The sequence below is a fragment of the Cibotium barometz genome, chromosome 63 (genome assembly GCF_041138505.1).
Source record: "Cibotium barometz isolate CiBa-2024 chromosome 63, ASM4113850v1, whole genome shotgun sequence".
Lineage (NCBI taxonomy): Eukaryota > Viridiplantae > Streptophyta > Polypodiopsida > Cyatheales > Cibotiaceae > Cibotium > Cibotium barometz.
This window is the reverse complement of record NC_141108.1, coordinates 15210712-15234437: the sequence shown is the minus strand read 5'-3', so window position 1 is coordinate 15234437 and position 23726 is coordinate 15210712. Positions and strand designations below refer to the sequence as shown.

At 41.7% G+C, this 23726-nt stretch overlaps 1 protein-coding gene across 4 annotated transcripts in view; it reads left to right on the top strand.

Annotated features, from left to right (window-relative positions):
- Nucleotides 1-13285: 13285 nt before the first annotated feature.
- LOC147603741 (methyltransferase C9orf114 protein) overlaps nucleotides 13286-23726 on the top strand; it is a 61735-nt gene continuing 51294 nt past the window's right edge. For 2 of the 4 annotated variants that reach the window (XR_015265487.1, XM_086795788.1), the window contains exons 1-5: nucleotides 13287-14523; nucleotides 14946-14993; nucleotides 15956-16132; nucleotides 16251-16317; nucleotides 16437-16501. Coding sequence is in view for 3 of the 4 variants with exons in the window: in XM_086795788.1 (XP_086651914.1) it covers nucleotides 13369-14523; nucleotides 14946-14993; nucleotides 15956-16132; nucleotides 16251-16317; nucleotides 16437-16501 (1512 nt within the window). In the remaining variant the exon portion in view is untranslated. Of the gene's footprint in view, nucleotides 14524-14945; nucleotides 14994-15955; nucleotides 16133-16250; nucleotides 16318-16436; nucleotides 16502-23726 lie in introns of all 4 variants that reach the window. The other 2 variants (XM_086795789.1, XM_086795787.1) reach the window with 2 other exon arrangements.

Sequence of the window (23726 nt, the reverse complement as noted above, 5' to 3'; positions counted from 1 at the left end):
GGAAAAATCTGTGGGGATTAGTTGAAGGGAGAGATGAATGCCCAGAGAGAGGAGAAAATGAGTGGAAGAGTAGGAATGAAAAAGCATTGGGACTTATTGCACTCAGTTTAAATGATGAAATCATTCATCATATCACAGGGATACAGTGGGCAAAAGATGCATGGGATGAAAATAAATTATTTGGTACACAAGCAAAAAATTCCAAGATAAATCTATTAATGCAATTCTACAAATTGGACATGAAGGAAAGTGAACCTTTAATCACACACTTGAACAAATATAAAAGCATTAAGCAATAGCTGGCAGCTATTGGCAAAAAGGTAGAAGATGATGAAGCATTAGCTGTACTTCTGAAGAGTGTGGACAAAGGAGATTATGAAAACATTGTAGCAACACTAAAGAATGTACCTGAATTGAAGATACACGAGATAGAAGTAGCTCTACTAGAGCAAGAGAGCAGAGGCAAAGAGAAGAAAGGGCTCGACTCAACACAGCAGGAGAGGAAAAAGCATTCTTCACCCGAGGAGGATTCTCTCGAGGGACGAGGACGAGGAAGAGGCAGGGTAGGAGGGAGGACCTTCACTTGCCACAAATGTGGAAAGCCAGGACACATGGCTAGAGACTGCTACAGCAAACCCAGTGAAGAAGGAACGACATCGGCAAACTTCATGGAGGCTCCAAAGGAAGTGGAGTCGGATCATCTTTTCTGAGAGAGAGAGAGAGAGAGAAACCCCACAACCCAATGTAACCTGCCCCAATAAAGTAAAACCACCTCTGAGCCACCGATGATGTAGGCCACGTGGTAGATGTATGTGTGAGCACTTTAGTCAAGGTTGCGGGCACTTATAGTAGCCTTGGACACATAGAGAGAGAGAGTGTCAAGGACTATGGAGTTTAGGGACTTGAGGCACTGGTCGCGGGCTATCAAGTGAGAGGGAAACTTGATACAGGGTCCAGGTGTGCTAGGATTATTCACTTGAGGGGAGGTGTTGAAATATACAAGTGAATAGGGTGTGTGTGGGAACAAGCTCTTGGATAGAGGCTGTAAAAGAGGAGATGTAATTGTGAAAGAACCTGTGAAAAGGTTAGAAGAATCTACTGGGAGAGAATAATGGGTAGCATGAGGGAATTTAGGAGTGTGGAGATATTCTGGGAAAAGAGAAGAGGTGGAGAGAATCAGGCAAGAGGTGGAGATATTCTGGGAGTGAATCATGGAGAAATCAATGGGATTTGATGCTTGATGTAAACTTTATAAATTGAGGCATAGCCCTAATGAGAATTTGCTGGTTTTTGAGTATCCATGCCTACATTAATCTATTTGCTAATTATTCACTAATTACATCTTAATCATTTCTTAATCACTTTATTAATGATGTTGATTCTAGTGTTTGATCCACCATAGCTTATCATTATGCTCAAATTTCAACACTTGAAGTACCTTGCGAGACGTGATCTCTCCAGCAAAATGCCCTCATGCTATCGTTGAATGAGCTTCATCCAATATCGTGAGATGAACTCATCTTCTCTCACACATCTCTTTAGGACATTGTCTTTACCTAGTTTATATAGTTCTCCCGCAATTAATTGATAAAGTGCAGCAAGCTTGATAAGCCGTCGCATTTTATCTTTGTTCAAGGGTGTTTCCTGCAGAAAACCATGAACTAAATAATTAGATATCTCCTCGCTCCATTCGGGTACCATGTCCAGTTTGAACAAACAAGCATCAGGGAGGTCATCTTCAATACCAATTACTAGTTTCCCATTTGGAATTCTTGACATATAATCGGCTAACACATGTTGTGTCCCTTTTCTTACCGTAAACTGTAAAGTCGAATTCCAATAGTAATAGCAAACCAGCGTGTGATTCTTCCCATGGTACAAGCCTTATTCACCAAGTATAATAAGGCTTGTTGGTCCACGAAGAATACGAATTTGTTGGCCAATAGGTAATGTCGATACTTCTTGACAGTGTAAACCATGGCCAATCCTTCTCTTTCTGTGATAGTGTAATTCACCTCTGCATCATTTAATTGACGACTAGCAAAGCAAACTGGATAGTCCAATTTAAACTCATCGGGCTGGGCTAGTACGCATCTAATAGCAAAGTTTGATGCATCAATATGCACATGAAATATGAGGTTCCAATTGGGGGGTCGTAGAATTGGCACGCTAGCCAATGCTTGCTTCAATCGATTATATGCTGTCTAGCATTCCTTGATCCATTTAAAGACAATGAGTAGCTTATATAATGGCCTGGCGATTTCAGCATATAAAATTATAAAGCAGCGATAATACCCAACGTGGCCCATAAATCTTTGCACACCTTTGTAATTAGTGGGCGGTGGCAACTCCAATATCAACTTGACTTTGATATACGATATAATCAACGTTGCTCGAACACCTTCCTTAAGCATGCCAAATGGTCCGCCCATAGAGAGTGTGCACACAGATCATCAATGAATACCTCCAACCACTTCTGCAAAGTAGTCTTTCAAGGCTATGCACATCAATCGTTGGAATGTTGATGGGGCATTTGTGAGACCGAAGGGCATGTCTTTGTATGCAAACGTCCCTCACATTGTATTGAAAGCTATCTTATGCTAGTCTTCTGGTGCTATTGACACCTAATTGTAGCCTGAAAATCCGTCTAAGAAGCTGTAAGCTTCTTCACCAGCCACTCTCTCCAAAACATGTTCCATATAGGGTAATGGATAATGGTCTTTCCTAGTAGCTGCATTGACCTTTTTAAGATTGACACATACCCTCCTAAGTTTCCCATTCTTTTTTGGCACTATTATGATTGGTGACAATCAATTCGTGTTCTATCTCATAGATAAATTCCACAGCAACGAGTTTATCTGTTTCCTCCTTTACAATTGCTGCATACTTAGGATTCATCTGGTATGGTTTCTACCTGGTTGGTCTCGATCCTTCCATGATTGGAATCCTATGCTGCACTACCTCAGGTGGTACACCCTTCATCTCCTTGTAATTCCAGGTCGAAACAGTCATTGAATTCCTTAAAGAGGGCAACAAGCTCATCTTCTTCAGCTAAAGTCAAGTATGGGTCCAGATTCCTCCCCTAGTTCTGCAATATCATTAAATTCCTTAAAGAGGGCAACAAGCTCATCTTCTTCAGCTAAAGTCAAGTATGGGTCTAGATTCCTCCCCTAGTCCTGCAATATCAACTTCCTTGACTTCCGTTGGGCCATCATATGATGTGGATAGCCCATCCTCCTTAACCCTTGTTGTTGCCGTTAGTCGGACCACTGTCCATTCATCAACAGTGTAGGTTTTGAAGTGGTCTGGTATTGCAAGTCTGGTTTATCCTCATTTTCACTTTTTTGTTTTAGCCATGACTTTTCTAGCCTCACGTTCGGCTTTTGCCAAGGCTTTGTTCTGACGCCCAGCTTTCGTAAGCTTAGGTGTTTCTGGCTCTTGAAGGGTGACTTTCTCCTTGAGTTTTCCTTCCAATGATATCTTACTCAATTCCTCAACCCAATCCTTGGAAAACTCATCGTGTACTTGTTATATGCACATTATGTGTACATATACTAGGAGACTAACCCACATTAGGCTTGTGAGCATGGGAGCATGGGAACAAGGTCTAGTGGAGCATGGGTTAGGACTAACCTTATGGGTTAAGGTTAGGGTCAGGCATCCAAGGGTCACACATGGGAGATGGAGAGTCAAGAGTTACTTGAGAGTCCTCCTATATAATAGGGGCATGGGGCACACTCAAGGGAGAGAGGGAGGCTTGGAGGCTTAGGCTATGGTCTCTTGTATAGAGAGGATCATATCTACTCACCTTCCATTTCACACTATAGCTACATGCTATTGGATTGGAGTTATACCTCTTGATGGTATGGGACATCAAGGTAAAGGTATGATGTATTTCATTATATTTCATGTGTGCATCCCTTGGGCTCGGGGGTGGTTCGGGTGGATGAGTTTATGCCCGAGTTATGCATGTTTATGTATAACAATTATCTAAATAGATCTTAGGGTTTTAACAGTGGTATCAGAGCAATCTCTAGTTAATTGTTGATTTTTTTTTTCTTATTGTAATTTTTGGTATTTTTTAAGTAAAATTTAATATTTACTAATAAAAATATTATTTCGTTGATTTGTGTTGATGATTTGCACATGGATCATCGATATGGCAATTAGAATGCGTGTTACTACTATTCAATGGACGAATCGACGTTGCGGGGAAATTTCGTGAGTTTAATGCTTTTTTTTCTATTTTTTATGGTTTAAAATAAGCATTAATTGAAATTTTTACAAAAAATCCACATATTTTATTATTGATATTTTTGGTAGAATGGATTTCCTAAATTTCTAGAATTTTTAGGAATTTTTTTCTATTTTTTTAGAAATTTTTTGAGCATTTTTATGGTTAAAAATGTATTTTTAATGCATTTTGTGATTTTTTCGCGGGTTTGCTATCAAATTTCTGCCGATTTTTTTGCTAAAATTCAGTACGGGGCAGCATGTTGATGCATGGAATGCTCTCCCGTGTGCGTGGGATCCTCTTCATCTCTCAAATCAGAATTTTCTCTTCTATCTTTCTCTCCCCTGTGAGCACTCTTCTTATTAGACAAAATTTGATTAAAGTTAATCATAATTAAATCTTAATTATGATTAAGATAATCTTAATTATGACTTAATCTTCTCTTAACACAGAGAAGAGAAGATGGGGTGGAGAAAAAGAGTATGAGAGTTGGAGATGGAGAGGAGGAGAGAAGCCTCTCTCTCTCATTTTTCTATGCGCAGGTGGGGAGGGAGGGGATGTACAGCCGCCGGCGAAAAAACGACCCCCCCTTAAAAAAAATTTCCATAAGCTTTTAGAGAGATCTGACGGTTTTAACAGTGGTATCAGAGCAATCTCTAGTTAATTGTTGTTGTTTTTTCTTTCTTATTTCAATTTTTTGTATTTTTTTAAAGTAAATTTTAATATTTACCAAATAAAAATATTAGTTTATTAGTTTATTTTGGTGATTTTACACGTGGATCATCGATATGGTGATTGGAACACGTGTTACTACTATTCAATGGACGAATCGATGTTGCGAGGAAATTTCGTGAGTTTAATACTATTTTTTCTATTTTTGTGGTTTAAAATAAGCATTAATGAAAATTTTTACCAAAATACCACATATTTTATTGTAGATATTTTTGGTAGAATGGATTCCCTAAATTTCTAGAATTTTTAAGAAATTTTTCCTAGTTTTTTAGAATTTTTTGATCATTTTTATGGTTAAAAATGTATTTTTAATGCATTTTGCGGGTTTTTTGTGGGTATGTTTTCGATTTTCTGCCAATTTTTTGCTGAAAAGCAGTGTGGGGCAGTCAATTGATGCATTGGGTTCTATCATGTGTGTGTAAAAATCTTCTCCCAAAATCTGAATTTTTTCTTCTATCTCTCTCGTGTATGTGAACGCCTTTTAATAGGCATGATTTGATTAAATATTAATCATAATTAAACTTTAATTATGACTAATAAAAGATTAATTAAATCTTAATCATCCACCTCTCTAACAGAGAAGGAGATGGTGGAGAGAGAATGGAGTGGAGAAGATGGAGAGGAGAGAAGAGTGAGGAGAGATGATTCATCTCTCCCTCTCTCATTTCGGCGCAAAGGCCGCCCGGGGGGGGGTGCACAGCAGCCGTGCCGGCAGAAAAACGACCTCCTCTATAAAAAAAATTTTACAAGCTTTAACTAAATTATACTCAGATAGGCTTGATTTCTATGTCATGAGCTTGGGTCATGTGGATATAATTTTGGGAATGGAATGGTTTCATAGCAAAAATAAGAAATTTTCAATTGATTGGGTCAAACATTTGATGTCTTTCCATCACAATGGAAGCCTTGTAATTCTTAAAGGAAACATTGTTATACCCAAGGAAACTTTTATCAACAATGAGCTGGAATTAATGGAAGATATTTTTAACTATGAACTTTTCCAGTGGTTATGGATCCAGTGTCTTCGTGTATTCATTTTGATGCAAACACTGTTTCTTTAAATGTTTGGGAAAGTAAAGTGTATTCATTTTTGATGCAAACACTGTTTCTTTAAATGTTTGGGAAAGTAAAGTGTTAAGTTTCATTAAAAGCGAATTTCCAGATGTATTTCCTGTGATGAATTGCCTCATGGATTACCTCCTAAACGAGAGGTGGACCATAAAATAGAGCTAGTACCAGGGGGGCAGAACCTGTTAGTATTCCTCCATATCGGCTTAGCCAATGTGAGGAGGATGAGGTAGCCAAATAACTAGCTAAATATTTGAGGATGGGTCAAATTAGACCAAGTAAGTCTCCTTGTGGGAAGCACCAGTTCTCCTGGTTAGGAAAAAGGATCAAGGTACCTGGAGGATGTGTATTGATTATAAACGCCTTAACAAGGTTACAATTAAAAATAGATACCCATTACCTAGATATGATGATCTTATTGATAGGCTGCATGAAGCTAAGTATTTTACAAAGCTTGACTTGCGAACCGGTTATCATCAGATCCGTACATCAAAGGAAGATGTTCCTAAAACTACTTTTAGGACAAGATATGGCCATTATGAATTTTTAGTGTTAACCTTTGGTCTCAGTAATGCACCGGCAACTTTCCAACAGATAATGAATGATATATTTCGAGATTTATTAGGAAAATGTGTGGTAGTTTTCTTAGATGATATTTTGATATACAACAAAACTTTGGATAAGCATAAGAGTCATCTGGCTCTAGGAAGGCTCATGAAGAAAAAACTGTATTGTAAATTATCTAAGTGTGATTTCTTTAAAAAGAAATTGTTATATTTAGGTCACAAGATGGCTTGAGTATAGATTTGGATCGGATCAAAAAGGTTTTGGAATGGCCAGTTCCGTGTACGGTCAAACAGCTAAGATCTTTCTTAGGTTTTGTAGTATTTCTTTGAAAATCTGTTAAGGATTATTCGAAGTTGACTGTATCTTTTACCAATCTTCTTAACGGTAAAAATAAAAAGTCCAATTCTCCAATTAGTTGGAATGATAAGCTACAGGAGGCTTTCAAAATTTTGAAAAATAAAGTTCGAGATGCTCCTATGTTAGCTTTGCCAGATCCTAGCAGACCTTACATTGTTGAGACTGATGCTAGTGATTTTGCGATAGGCGCAGCTTTATTCCAGGATGGGAAGCCTATGGCCTTCGAGAGTAAGAAACTCAATGATGCACAGACTAGGTACCCAGTTCAGGAGAAAGAGTTGTATGCAATCGTTTATGCTTTAACGGCATGGAGACAGTATCTTTATGGGTCTCAGTTTATGGTCTTGACAGATCATCAATCTTTACAATATATTTGTGATTGATCAACTAAACTTAAAAGGTAGGAAAGCCACATGGGCTGAGTTGATGCAGGATTTCGATTTTATGATTAAATACATGAATGGTAACTTAAATTGCATTGCTGATGCATTGAGTCGAATTGGTGAAGTTAATGAACTTTGCTTCACTAAGATGACTTCTAACTTGTATGATTCACTCAAGGAAAAATGCAGCATAGATATTTTCTTTGGAAAATATTAGAATTTGACAAAATCAGGGTCCAACTCTGAAGTAGATCAAAACCTGGTGTGAAAGGAAAAGCCCTTGATGGAATTTCCCTATAACAGTTCTAAACATATAGCTACAGGTTTTAGTCCGTTCATGCTTATGTATGGGTATCAACCCAGGGCACCTATTGATAACGGTCTTAAGGACATTGAGCTTGATACATCGAGGGATTTCTTGCGTGATATGCAAGAAATGTTGATCAAAGCTCGGGATTCTATCAAGAGTGCTCAGGATAGAGCACGATTTTATGTTGATAGAGGACACTCGTCTTGGTCTTTTGAACCAGGAGCGTTAGTTTATTTAAATGTTCCTAAAGACTCTTAGACTTTATCAACGGGAAAATGCTCGAAATTATCTCCTAGATACTGTGGTCCATTTCGAGTTATACGTTGAATTAGCACGGTTGCGTATGAACTAAAATTGCCTCCACATGTTAGAGTTCATCCAGTCTTTCATGTCAGTAGATTGAAAGAGAACCTGGGAGGTGAGGATAACACAGTTACTCCTTAAGAACTCGTTGAAGTAGAAGATTTATCTTATGTTCCACACGAACCTGAGAAGGTACTTGAATTCAGGGAAAGGAAACTTCGTAGTCGACTAATCCCTGAGGTTAAAATTTTGTGGACAGATAGGGAGATAGAGGATTCAACTTGGGAGTCGGTTGAAAATGTTCAGCGTAGATTTTCTTCTTTTCATTTGCAAGAGTGCAATGTTTTGAGAGAGGGGAAGCATGTTATGTGCACATTATATGTGTATATACTAGGAGGCTAACCTATATTAGGCTTGTGAGCATGGGAGCATGGGAACAAGCTCTAGTGGAGCATGGGTTAGGACTAACCTTAAGGGTTAAGGCTAGGGTCAGGCATCCAAGGGTCACACATGGAAAATGGAGATTCAAGAGTCACTTGAGGGCCCTCCTATATAATAGGGACATGGGGCACACTCAACAGATGTTCTCTTGTGTAGAGGATTGTATCTACATTCTTGCCATTTCACTATAGAGCTGAGTGCTATTGTATTGGAGTTATACCTCTTGGTGGTATGGGACACCAAGGTTAAGGTATATGGTACTTCATTATATTTCATGTGTGCAACCCTTGGGCTCGGGGGTGGTTGGGTGGTAGAGTTTATGCTTGATTTATGCATGTTGATTATCTAGAGAGATCTTGCGGTTTTAACAATTAACCTCTCCCATAGTTTGCACCTTGAATTTAAGTGCTTAAGTCGAGACACATAGTCTCTCATCGACTCCATTTCCTTTTGTTTGATATTGTGCAGCTGTGCCACAGGGCTCCATTTGTCACCACTTCTGGCAAAGTTGGGCACAAACACATTCTTGAGTCGTGTGAAGTTAACCTTATCCTCGGGTTTGAGGGTTCGGAACCACTGATACACTTTCCCTTCCAAGGTCAATGAGAAAGCATGAATCATTGTCACATCACTGACAGGCCCGTAGGTTTCACATGTGGATTCAAAAATCTCTACATGTTGGATAGGATCTCCGTCCCCAAAGAATTTTTGGATGAGTTTGGAAATGATGTGTGGCTTCATCTGGGAGGGTCGGGATTCTAGAGCAGTGCCTAGTTCCCTAACCATTCCTCGGCCCATTTCTACAACCATATTCAACAGATCCGTCCTTGTGGGTGCATTAAGATCAATGGTTGGATCCACCCTTAGTCTGTGTGAGGAATCGCCCCCCCTACCTAGACCTCGTCCTCTTCTTGTGTTGGCTCTTCTAGGTATCTCCGATTCGTGGGATGGTCTTGCCACTACACCTTGGAGTGGCTTATCATTAGTTGCCTCTGTATGCCTTTGCAAAATTAAAAGTTCCATGTCCTGTAGGAATGTAGGATGATTGATCATCTACTCAGACGATCCTCCACTTCACCCGTCGCTCTTACTAGATTATCCTCTTCTTTTAGGGTTACAAACCCTTCCTTAGCTTTGGACTCTTCATTTATGGGTTCTAAGTTTGGACTTTCTCCCTCACTTCTTCCCACGACTATCTCCGGCTCCTTACCCCGTGATTGGAGTAGGTTTAAACCTCCCATCTCCTTTTGTTCAGCTCTCGTCCTTCAAGTATTGAGCTCTTGTTTCCTTAAGCTCAACTCTCGTAGGAGCTGTCATTCCACCTCGATCCTTTTTAGATCTAACTCTACTTCTTCTAAGGTGGGGAAGAATACTTGACCCGTCCTAGTCACACTTTCCATGTCTCATCTCATTCGGGGAGTGCCGATGTTTGACAGCCTTGAATTTAACGTTTGGATGGGCACTTCTTGCCTTGGACCAAGTTCAGCACTGGCTAACGGACCCATGCCCACCGCAGATTGCGCTTCTTCGTCTCATGACTAGTTTGGAGACCAAAAAATCCCCAGGAAATATCAATGATACCACTAGATTTGGTTGGGACGGGTGGTTTCTCCTCTTTCCCAAACCCAGAGTACCTCGGTCCTTCTTCCATGGACTCTTCACTACTAGTTTCAACGGTGGTCAGATTCCTTAAGACATTTAAGTGAGTGTTTACTGAGTGACCTAAACCCACACTTTTTTGATAGGAAGATCCTAGGTGATTTGATGCACTATCGTCAGGTGTAAGATCATCTCCGATCAGCTTTCCAGATCTTAAGTGCATGTATGCATGATTTGATAAGCTACTTTGATGTCCCAATTAAGTTTTGATCAGATTCTGTCGACGTGTTTCTAAGGCCGTGAGATTGTAGTCACGGTGTGAAGTGTCAGAAAACAATTCACGTTCTGAACGATTTTCTAAACTTTCACGTATTTACAAATTTTTGCTCTTAGGATCATAATTCCATGTTACCTCGTTATGGGTGTCAATCTTTTCAAGACCTCCATAGCCTTAACCTGATTATACCAAGCTCGCGAGTTGGATTTGGTTAAGCCGTGAGATTGCAAGAAAAAGCTCATGCCATGAAGAGATAAGATTTCACGTCGTGAAAAATAATGGTTTCACGTCATGAACAAAAAATGGTTCACGTCGTGAACAAATTGGTTCATGCAGTGTGAAGAGTTTTGAAAAAGTTCACACCGCAAATGATTTTATGCACTTTCACGATTACCTATTTTTAGCAAGGTAATCCCGTGAATTGCGGTGCTAATGTTAGGAGCGGTTCACGGCGTAAAGCTACAAAAAACAGTTCACGACGTGAACATTTTCCTACAGTTTCACGTGGAAACTTCCAGCGTTGTCGACTAGTGTGATTGTGGGTGCAAAGTACCTATCCAACAATTCCCAAAATGATTATGCCACGTCTAAGGAGTGGAATACAAGTTCAAGGCACAGTCATCAATGGCTCCTTATTTTTTTGATTTTTGTGAATTTTTGAAAAGAAGAAAAACAGAACACCCACAAATCTTATCCATTCGTTTTCTACACAATGCACTACCAGAATGCAAAGGCAATCATGAATCTTATGCAATGTGAGCTGAAACTCCAAGAGAAAGGAAGAAACAAAGGTGTTTCCCCGGCAGTGGCACCAAAAATGTTATGGGCTACCACACCTCCAAGAGGGAAGTTAATGCATTCACGTAAAGGAAGAGCAATAGAAAACAACTGTCGTAGGGCACTTAACAATGCTTCGAACTTGAGTCCCTTGAGGCCTCCAAGCTCACTTGTTAAGCTCCATCTCCACGTTGTCATCATTGTAGAGTCGCTCACACCGTCACACATAAGGCAATCACTCTCTCTCACTCTCCCAGACAAGTATGAATCATACAAGCATAGAAGAGGCACAAATGCTAGAATGCTCTCTCTCAAGACACAAAGAAGAGCTCTCAATAACACAAAGGGGGATTGTCTTTTCATTATGAGAAAATGCCTTATATACATTTGGCCCTTATTCACACTTGGGCGCCCAAAACTTACTTAACTAAGCTTTGGGTGGCTAATATCTCATAATGTACAACTTTTATAGTGCCTTTTTATGACACTTATTAATGTCTTTAATTGAAGAAGCATACTTGTTAATCCAAAATGGGATTAACATCACCTCACTTCACTCACACACACTCACTAGCATGCATTAGGAAGAGAGATTAGCAAGAGCAAGACTTAATTGCACAATGGGAGAGTGTGTTGTATTATGAGAGATATTCACTTATATACATGGCTATAAGTGTTCACACTCACTTAAACTATGGCCGGCCGAGCACTTTAGGCTCATAAGAGGCCTAATGCTATTACAATGACTACTCTCATAATATATCCATGAAGTAGTACATCACTTAGGACTTTATCCTAACTTGCTAACGACACGCTCTTGAAGCGGGAATCGCCATAAATACTCACACACCATTACGGGCACCCGTCCAAGTTGTAGCTTTGGACACTATTGCTTCATATCTTGAATCGTGAAAGTGCAGGTTCTTAAGTCGTGAGACTGTTAATTCGTGAGAGACCTGAACTCATGAGATTACAGGTTTTTTGGCCGTGAAGGGATATTCCATGAAATGGCCCAAACCCATGAAAGTTAATCCCGTGAAATGGTGTTTCCGTGAAAGTGCAGGCCGTGAAAGGGTAATTCCGTGACATGGGGTAAACCCATGAAAGTTAGTTCTGTGAAATGGGTTAATTCCGTGAAATGAAAGTGCAGGCCGTGAAATTGCAGGTTTTGACCTTGATGGTTTTTTATTTGAAATGATTCTATGGGTCAGCTAGGGCATGACGTGGGAGCAGCAGGTTCTTGTGCACTTATGCTTCGTATATCCAAAGGGGTGACAAGAGCATTGTGAGTTTGTCTCTCATGCGCTCATAAGTCTCTGTTGTAGACATGGGTATTGATTCTTGAATTTTTGGTTTGATTGCAAGTACTTTTCTCTTCTATCCCTTGCTTGCTTTGATTCTAATGCATGCTTTTTTATTTGGTTGGAAATGAAAATGTGCATGAGTGAGGAGGTTGGAGTAGCTCAATTAAGACTTACCTCTCTTCCATTGTGTAGCAAGAATAGACTAATTAGAGGAATCCCATGCAACCCTTGAAGAGAGATCTCTAGCATGTTTTCTTTAGCTTGGAGTTAATTCAGTGTGACAATGGAGAGGACACAACCTAAAGAAGAATAGACTTATTAAGAAATTCCATCCAACCCTTGAAGAGAGATCTCTAGCATATTTCCTCCATTGTGTGGCAAGAATAGAGAAATCCTGTGTAACCCTTGAAGAGAGATCTTTGGCACATTTCCTTAATCTTGGAGCTAAAAGAGTGTGACAATGGAGAGGACACAACCTAAGGAAACTATGTCCCCCCAATATGTCACTTGATGAATTACCTACCTATGCAACATTTTGGCTAAAAAGTTCCACTAAGAAGTGAGGTATTTAGACCATGTATTTGCAATATTATGTTGGTGAAAAAGTCATGGTATATGAGTGTGTAATGGTTTGAAATTAACACTACTGTTTAGGAATAATATCTCACAAGGGAGTTTTTTTTAATTAAAAAAAACCAACAAGCGCAAGAATTAATTAAGAGAGACAAAAATTACAATATCTAGCTGGAATCAAGGGAGTTTGTGAAACAAAGTTTCTTCACAAGATTGAATTCTACATGGGTTCGATCACCTTCTAGGTGACAAAAGGATGAGTTTGTTGTAGGGTTGGTTGCCATAACCATGGACTTCCCAATAGGGTTTGTCCACGGGACCGTTACTTTTGGTGGGCGGCCCTGATTGTAAGTGTGTAAACGGCCCAAGCGTGTAAACAGCCTTAGGCATAATTAAGCTCGTGCTTAGATGCTTCTCCAGTCCAGGCATTTGGGCGTGTTGTGATGGCTGGTAGCGAGGCGAAGAGAAGGAGCAGGCCAGGAAGCGACTTAGCCGCTACTAATGATGTAAGTGAACTGAACATTAATGGTATGGAGAGTTTTGCCCAGAGCAAAGTGAAGAGGGCGAAGAAAAGACCGAGGGACAGTACGCAAGATGACGGCGAGGGTTTTGCAACAGGTTCTGAACACAGTATCAAGAACAAAAAGAAGAAGAAGGAGAAGAGAGTGGGACATATAACTGTTGCTTCGCTGCCTGATCATGAGAGTGTCCAAGATGAGGGTGAGATTTTTGAACCCAATAGTAAGAAAAAGAAGAAGGAGAAGGTGGAACAGTTAACAAGTATTTATCAGCTTGATCATGGCATTGCACAAAATGAAGGTGAGGGTTTTGGACCAGGTTTTGAGCAGAAGAAGAAGAAAAAGGTAAAGGGAGGGGACCTTGATAACGGCAGTATGCAAGATGAGGGGGAGGCTCTTGAACGCAGTATGAAGAAAAAGAAGAAGAAGAAGGAGAAAACAGTGGGACATAGCAAGGAAGAGGAGAAAGCAGTGGAACATGGTGAGGAGGAGAAATGTGAGCAACAGGTCCATGACAGCATGCAAGACGAGGGAGAGCATCATGAAGCCAGTAAGAAGAAAAAGAAGAAAATGAATAAGATGGAAAAGGATGATTTTTTTTTCCTCCACCGCCATGACAGTAGTACGCCAGACAAAGGAGAGAATCATGGAGGAGGTCAAAAGAAGAAGAAGAAGAAGGATCAACAAGAACAGGAGGCACTCCTCGATCATGGCAAGGTCTCCTCTATGCATGATAGTGAGGAAGATGACATGTTGTTTAACTTCAGTGTGCAGCCAAAGGCGGTTGTTGACAATCTTGCTAGCTATAGAAGCAAAAAGAAGGAGGTTTGTGAACATCTCAACGGTTCTTCTCTACAGGATGAGCCGATGCAAAATGAGGGTTTAACTCAGCAGAAACATCTAAAGAAAAACATGAAGAAAGAGAAATTACAGGCTGAGCAGAAAGCAGAGGAAGTGGTAGAGGAGAGTAAGAGTAGCACGCTGACAAAGTCATCTGAATACAATAGTAGGCCCACTGTTAGCATAGCCGTTGCTGGGTCCATTGTTGACAATGCACAATCTCTTGAGCTGGCGACAATGGTATAACTGCCTGCATGCTTTTTGAAAACTCATTGCATATGTGATTGCCATTGTCGCACCTTTTGTCTGAAAGGTAGAATCACTTCAGCTGGCGACAAAGGCCTGGATTTCTTGTTTTGGTTTAGCTCTGGATACAAAGTTTCACAATATAAGCATAGACATTGTCCCACCTTTTGTAGGAAAGCAGACTCAATTTAGCTGGCAAAACAATGGTCTTGATTCCTTGTTTTGTTTTCAAAGCACAAAGTCCATGCTTACAAATTTTCACAATGTAAGCACAGCCATCATCACACCTTTTGTTGGAAAGGCAGACTCACTTTAGGTTCTGACAATGGTCTGGATGCTTGTTTTGTTAACACAATTCAAAGGGATGGTTTTGCATTGAGCTAAACAGGATGTGTTCTAATGGCATGCGATTGCAGCTAGCAGGGCAAATAGCAAGGGCTGCTGCAATCTTCAGAATTGATGAGGTCAGTGACGTTTTAAGCAGGTAATCTTTGTTAAGTTATTAGGTTGCCCATTTTAGATATGCTTAGCTTAGGGATGGTGTGGTGCTCATGTGAAAATTGCAGTTTTGCTCAGTTAGAAAACTTGCCACAAGGTCCACTGGCCATACTCACTTTGACGCTACCTATTGTTGCTTGATGGCAGTCATTGTGCATTAAACGAAAAGCTTGACTGATTTGTTAAACTTTATGACCTTTTCACTGCGTTTTGCACCTAATTTGAGCTGTTTGCGACCATTTATTGCTAAATGTGGCCACTGCAAAAGTTGAAACGAAGACATGAGACATATTTAGTACTGAATGAGTGTTTTTGATTGGCTCAGCTCCTTAGGCTGGCTACACACTTCATGAGCACCCTTCACAAGGGTATGAGCCTGGCATGTACCAGTGGTGTGGATGCCCTAGCTGAGGCACAGCAGCCTTTCAGCAGCAGCACACAAACTTATTGATTAAGAAATTAAAAAACACTTCCCACAGTCTTCACCCTACAGCCTGGCCTCTTGAGGATTACGGATGGAGTTGATAAGGGTGCCCATCCATGTCCGAGCTGGGAGACTGAATTTTTAGGCATCCATCCCCATCAAATGCTAGATGCTATTGGCAGTGCAAAAGGAGGGTGATGGGCACCCATTTATCTTGTGTGTAATCAGCCTTAGTGCTAGCCTTCATCATGGTTAAAGAAGTGACAGAAACTCAGCACTGTAGGTTACATATAAGAACTGTGGATACTAAAGGTGGACACTGGACATGCATTTATTTTTGTAAAAGCCTGCACCTACTCTTGGGTGTTGATGATGTGAGGAGATATTTTAGCTTGTAGTCTATGCTGTGCGTGCTAATCTTGATAGATATGCGACTTGAATTCTTTTGTGGTACTATCATGTCTAGCCGCTTGATGTCTCTATTCTGCCTTTTGGACTTGGCAGATAGTAGTCTTTGATGATTACGATGGAGCTAGCACACCAAACAATCAGGCGAAGGTGCAAGATTATAATGGTCAAGAAACAGGTGGTTTTTTTTTGGTTCGTATTTTGGAGTATTTAGAGGTTCCTCAGTATCTGCGCCGAGCTCTTATTCCTATGCACAGAAGTCTTAGTAGTGTAGTGAGTAACCTTTTCAATACTCTCTCTTTTCTTGTAAAGCACATTCAAGATTCTTACATAGCATTGGCTGAAACTGTCAGGTTTCGCTAACTCTTTGTGTCAATATCTGGCTCTGCAGGGAAAGTTACCTCCTCTAGATGCACCCCATCATCTGCGAAAGTATGAGTGGCGACCATTTCGTGAAGGTGGGTCTTAAAATCAATATGCAATTTAACTTGCATTATTCTCTTGTGTCTTTGCCTGCATATTGGCAATCATAGATAACTCAGCTCTCATATAGATTGAAGACATCTCCTCTGTGCAGGAGTTGTTCTGGACAAAAGGCCTTCATCTGGTTCAGGATCTTATGTTGATGTTGGTCTTGATAAGGTGCGTATTTGCAGCAAAGGAGTGCTTCTTAAATCCTCTCAATCCTGTAAGTTGTATTCTTTTGGGAAGATGGCTGGCTGAAGATTTTTGGGGTTTGACAAAGTGTGTGGTGTCGTTGAACATATTATGTTTGGATGGTTGATCATATCTGTGGACCTTGGTTGCCTTGCCGCTTCTTCTCTTTTACACACACAAGCATGTACAATAGTCTTTGCTTTTATGCTTCACATGTGTTGTCCTTAGAGCTTAATTCTGCTTTTGCCAAACGTTTTAGAAAATCGTTTTCTTCTTACATATTGTAATCTTGAGCTGAAGTAATATTGAGTATGCCGGCTTTTCTTTGCATAGATGCCATATTGTAGGCTCTTCTTGTGCACCTTCCGTCTACTTTGTGTGTGCATGCATTTGAAAGTTTGACAAGAAAAGAATGGCATAAAATTTGGCCCCCCTTGATTATAAGCTGAATTTCTTACTCAGTCAAAACAACATGCCTGCCAAGCTTAGCCTTGCCAATGCCTTCCATCGTGACCATGCTCTGTTTGCTTCATAGATATTGTATAGTGCATCTTAGCTGAATAGTATTGGGCATGCTGGCTTTTTTGTTGCATAGATTTGAAAGAATGGGTACTATGCAATGATACCCACAAGGAACTGCTGCAAAAACTGAAACACTGTGTATGGACAGCAAGCATAAAAAGATAAAAGAAGATCACTGCTGTATATCACCAGAAAAGGTTGTACATGACGTGGAGCAGCACGAGGGAGGTCCCGTAGGTGCAGCCTATCACTGCAGAAGCTGAAACAAGATTGAAGAATGACGCTAAGCCTAGCCACCTTTATATAGGTGGGAGAGGAGCTGGTCGGCCAGTAGAGAAATTAGAGGATTGGCCGACGGACAATGCATAAAAATGCTGAAATGATGCCTTAAAATAGGCAAAAAATATGTAGTGCCTAGATGCATATGCAGGGCTTCATATGGAGCCAGATACAAGATACAAGCATGAATGTGCATGGGAGAGTCCATTTGGGGATGAAATAATTTCCAACACCTCCTCTTCAGCGCTAGATGGGTGGACCAACTCCGGCATGTTGCAAAAAATCCTCCAAAGAGTTTGAAGAACACCCTCCTCATAAAACGCACAAAGCTCGCGAAGATATGGTACATCTGAATATCGAGAAGGTCTCCAGAAGAAGCCACAAGAAGATCGAGAAGATATTGAAGAAGAAACACCAGGATCAATCTGGAGAGAGAAGCCCTCAGGAGATAGAACCATAGATGGCTCCGAAAAATGTGGTACCTCCTCTGCATCTGCAACAAGTATCGGGACCGAAGTAGAATCCTCCTCTGAAGAGGAAGGAAACGAAACAACCACTTGAACAAAAGGATCATCAATGATATCTGAATTTGCCAGGGTCGAAGTAGGAACATGCTCCAAGATAGTGGAAGATGCCCTCCTGAATATGTGAGGATATCTCATCCATTTGCTTTGTAGAAGAACCACTATCCTCCTTTGAAAGAGAGGAGAGAAAATCTGCAATAATAGCATTAGCATGTAACAGCACAAGAGAAGGAAGATACTCATCCAAAGAAATGAGAGGAACTGATAAGGTCTCTGTTAGAAACTCCTGTAGGGCACTAACTTTTGAATTAGAAGTCTCCTATGTGACCACCAAGATGGACTCATCCTGCTCTTGTGAAGGTGAAAGAACAGGGGGATCATAGATGGCAAGAAAAGCAATCTTTTAGTGAGACTTCATACTCTTCTCTGTTGTTGGTGAAGTATCTGAGCCATCGGAGGAGGACTCCTGCTTTGCTTTAGCTTTGCGGGAAGCAACCTATCGGGCAAAACATTTGGCCTTTGAATGACCAAGTCGGCCACAAAACTTACAAGAATTCTTCATCTTGGAACCCTTGACGTTGTTAGAATTGTTAGAATTGTCGTCATCGGAAGATGACTTTGTGGTGACTTTTTGCTTCTTGTTGTTGCCACCATGGCCACCTTTGGTCTTGCCCTTGTCCTGGGTAACAAATGTAGATTCCGGCTTCCCTTTGCCTCTCATCAAGCACTTATCATGTAAGTAGCTCAAGACCTTCTCAAAAGAGGGGAGAGGTTCAGCGCTCCCAAATTCTTCAAGTTGTCATTTAAGTCGAGAGAACTCCCCAATCTTCTCAGTGATATTGTCGGAATCACTGATCATCAACTCCTCAAGGTCCGCTTCCAACTTGGCAATCTTCATGGAGGAAACATGACCATACCTCCTGTGAATCTCTAGCCATGTGTGTCGTGCATTACTCCTAGAAGAGATGAACTGAGCATTAATGGTGGGAGTCATGCAATGTGTGATGATGAGGCGAGCACGAGCATCCAACGGTCCCTGAACGCTGGATCCACCAAAGAAGGTGTGGATACAGAAATCCATACACCAGCACTCTCCAGAAGAAGTTTGGTATAATAGGACCAGGTATGGTAATTGGTGGATGTCAGCTTCATAGAATCACTGACTTGGGGAGGAGCATAGGATGGTGGTAGAGAAGAAGGTAGATACTGTGGAAGAGGAGAACCAAGAGAAGTGGTGGGGTGGGTAAATGGCAGTGGATATAAGAAAGAAGAAGAAGTAGTGGGTAAGGGCACAGCAATTTGGGTAGAGGGAATAGGTATCTATGAAGAGGACACTTGTGTACTGTGAGTAGGGAAAGAGAAGAGAATCCCCGAGAGGGGAGAATGGTTACTGATGAAAAATGCAGCAAGTGAACAGCTCCTATATGCTGTAAATAGTCAACAACAACATGGGAAAAAAAACGTAGGTCCTTGTAAATGTTTCCCGCTCTGATACCATGAAAGAATGGGTACTATGCAATGATACCCACAAAGAACTGCTGCAAAAATTGAAACAGTGTGTATGGACAGCAAGCATAAAAAGAGAAAAGAAGATCACTGCTGAATATCACTAGCCTGCACTATCTCTTTCTTGAGATGCCGACCCACACCCCTTACTGGGGGTAGTCCAAGGAAGTGCTCATGGCCTTCTTAAAGGACTCATGGTGACATGGTGGTAACGGGTTTTTTCCCCGAGCAAATGGTGGTAGAGGGTGATTCCTTTGCAACCTCCCAGCTCAAAAACAAAAACAAACAATATGGTTTTGTACGGTTCACAGATTCAATTGTTGGCTGCGTAGCTTCGCCAGTAGCCGTTTTCGACCGTTTTTTGCCCGTTTCGAGCCGTTTGGATGCTTGTTTTCAGCTGTTGGCATTGTCTTTAGCCACTCATATGCCATATGCTCATTGCCTATAGCCTCTAAGTCTCTACCTATTTAAGGCTCAAGCCTTCAAGCTTCTTCTCCACACCTTCAAGCTCTCAAGCCTTCAAGCCTTCAAGCACTTAGTCCTTCAAGCTCTCAAGCCATCAAGCTCTAAGCCTCTAACTTCTAAGGCTTAAGCTCTCAAGCCCTTGAGCTCTAGAGTCTAAGCCTTAAGGCTTGAGCTCTCAAGCTTCGAACCTCCAAGCTCTGTAGCCCCTCTCTCTCTCTCTCTATCTCTCTCTCAAGCCCTCCATCTATGATCTCTCTCAAGTTCTCAAGCTCTCAAGCTCTTACCTTTGAAACTCTCAAGCTCTTACCTTTGAAGCTCTCTCTCTCTTTGCCCCCCTCTCTATCCTTTATTCCTCTATCTTCAAGGTTCCATAATCCATTGCCTAAGCATAAGTTCCACCCTCCTCCACCTCTCTATACTCCTCTCTCTCAAGCCGCTTCTCTCTTCATCAATCACAATGCAAATATCGTGGCAAGCCTTATGTAAGCGGCCTCACTAGGCTTCGGGAGCACATTGCAAAGGTGGGGGGGCAAGTGGCACCATGCAAGGAAGTGCCTCAAAACATCGCCGAGTAGATGTTTTGTGCCATTAGGGGTGTCAACCGCCCAATCAGGAACTCAAGCGCCCATGATGAGGTCATTTCCCCGCCACGGATACTTCCTCTCCCGCTATCTCCGCCTCCGCCTCTGCAATGAGGCCAAGGTCCGACCAAGGCATGAGGCAATCTTCTTTAGTTGAAGCTACTAGGGGTTCCATGGGTCTCCTATCACATCTTCGAGAGCGTCAACGTCAAGCGGAGATAGAGATTGCACGCACGTTATTGAGTGCAATCTCTCCTTTAATATGCTCAAGGTGGAGCAATGGAAGACAATGGTGAAAGCCATTGGAAATGTGGGCCCGACACAAGATGGATGGACCGGTGTCTCTTAACACGACATGCGCAAAAAACAACTTGACGAAGAGAGGGAGAGAATTGATAATTCTCTAGCACCCGTACGAGTAGGATGGGCCAAGTATGGGTGTAGCATCCTCTTAGATGGGTGGAGTGATACAAAGAAGAGGGGAATCATCAATATACTTGTGCCTTCCCCTCTAGGCACATACTTTGTACGAGCAGTGGATTCCGGGAAGAAGGGGAGGAAGACAACGGGCCACTTTATATATTGCCATATCAAGCAATCCATCATTGAGGTGAGAATTGTAAGGTGTGCCTTGTTTTTTTTTTCTCTTGAAAGTATGATTACATTACTAACTTACTTTTTTAAATGTTTTGGCATGTATGATGTAGGTTGGCCCAGAAAATGTGGTGCAAGTGATCATTGACAATGCGTCGAATTGCTGAGAAATGGGTCGCTTGTTGGAGAGGGATTATCCCTCCATAGTGTGGACTACATGTGCGTCTCATTGTGTAGACTTGCTCATGGAGGACATGGGCAAGTTGGAGTGGATGAGGACCATCATGCGGCCAGCCATCTCCATCGTCACCTTTTTCACCTCAAAGGTGAAGGTGCTTGCCATGTTCCGTGCACATAGCACCCTTGAGCTAAAGAAGCCTTCCACCGCACGCTTCGCATACATGTGGCTTCTCTTGGAGAGGCTATATGATGTGAAGACACCCCTTCGCTAAACAATGGTTAGCCCGGAGTGGATGGAATGGGATGAGAAAGAGACGAGTAAGGCAAAAGACATGCAAAAATTGTGCTTGATGAGGATTTTTGGATCGAGGTGCGGAGCGTTGTCATTGCCATAACCCCCTTCTATAGGGTTTTGCGCATGGCCGATGTGGAGGGAGCCACCTTGGCCTCTTTGGCGCGCTTGTTCCTCCCTCGATAAGGACAAGTGTGAAGATCTTTTGCACATTGTGGATAGGAGATGGAGGTGGATGTGGCGACCTATCCATGGTCTTGCCGCCTTGCTACATCCAGCCTACAAATCACCCCTCTTCACCGAAATTGAGTTGCTAGAGGACCGCGATGCCTTCTTGCCTAAGGCATTGCCAGAGTAGTTCCATGGGAAGTTCCTGGAGGAGCTCATTAGCTACAATGACCAGAGGGGGGGAGCTGCACTTGCATCACCGCATACTTGGAAAAGGGAGTATCTTGTGAAACCCCTTTTTTGGTGGGAGATGTTTGGCTACACGCTCAACCGCCTCCAAAAGGTGGCTTTGAGACTCTTGGCTCACGATTGCGCTTCGGGTGCATGTGAGAGAAATTGGAGCACCTACTTTCTCATACACACGAAGCTCTGCAATCACTTGAGCACACGGCAGTTAGAGTGGCTAGTGTATTGCCGCACTAACTTGCGCATGTTGTGTGCCATGCACAAGATGGACTCAGCTAGACAGGTATAGCTTTTAAGTTACAACTAATGACCAATTAAAAGTTAAGACTTAAGCTGTAAACTTCTAACTTTTTGCTTTTTGAGTTTTATTTGATAATAACTGCGTGTCAATGCACATTATCGCTTGTAGATCAATGTGGACAAGTTCAAGCTCACAAGTGACTCTCTCAAGAGTGTCCACAAGGAGGTAGAGGAGGAGGAGGAGAGAGCGAGTAGGGACTCGCGGTGGATGCACCTTTCGTCCCGGCTTGAGTGGCATAGTGCAAACCTACACACGACGAGGTTCCGGTAGTTCTTCCTCCGCTCTTGCACATGAGGACACTCTGATTGCCTTGTCACAGGAGCTTAGAGAGCTCGAGTTTGATGACGAGGGCAACATCCTTAGCGAGGTGACTTTTGTGAGCGCTTCGATGGGCACTCTTCTCTGATGGAGATGATCCTAGCGAGAGCTCTGATTTTGATAGTGATCAGTTCTCCATCTAGATTCTAGCCCCAACCCTCTAGCCTCTCTTTTTTGTGCACCACTTTTTGTACCTACTACTACGGCTACATGTGCCTAGAGCGCCTCGCATTGTATGACTTAGGCTTTAGCCTAACATCTATGTATGTTTTCAACTTGGTTTTAATGGAATTTTGGTTTGTGTGACAACTTGTCTTCTCTTTGAAATTGAAAATACTAAAGTTCGTAAGTATTTTTTTAAAAGACCGTACGATAAGATTTTTTTAAATATCATACCGTATTTTCTCATACGATATTGTATCGTACCAACCTTACAGTATTGTAGCTGACTACTATGCTTTGAGTTACCAAAAGGAACCTTAGATCATGTTTTTGATCGAGCACATTTCTTGGATGTAGTACAGAAGGTCTCTGGGACTATTTATTCAATGATCTTTTGACAGAAAGGTTCCAACTTTAAGCTAGGGATTCGGTGTCACTTCATGTGGGTAGTTATTTTCTTGATGAAGACTCACGAGGGAAGCATGTCCTAACTTATGTATGGTGACGAGGTTTCTCTATGACCATGGATAACTTATTGTTGTCAGCACGGTGAGGATGGACCGTTGGGCCATATTTTTCTTGAGATGCACTAGGTTTACTGGTGATTATACTAGTACTTTTTTAATGTGCAGATTTGGGTTCTGTAGAGTAGACATCCCTTTATAGACCTAGATTCAGGTTTATCGTACAGCGTTGGATTGGTACTAGGTTTTAGTACCAGAGTGGTTACCCAAGGTTTACAGGATATGTGGATGTGTGATATAAACAGCATTGATGGTATGACCTATACTTGATTTTCGAGATGCCTTTGGCTCACATATGTACTCCAGCCCAAGATCATAGCAAATGTTGGACAATCGCTCTCTTACCATATCGGAGACGAGCGTCTCATTGATATTGTCTCATCCCATTCTTGGCCCCTCGACCCATGGAGCTAGGAGGGTTAGGACACCAGAACAGGGATGGAACCCTTGTCTCTTTTAGCCTAGAGTTGGTCCTTCGTTTTTCTCCATGTCTTAGTGGTAGTGCCCCTTACGTTAGCATACGAAGTCTGAAGTATGCATACAATAGT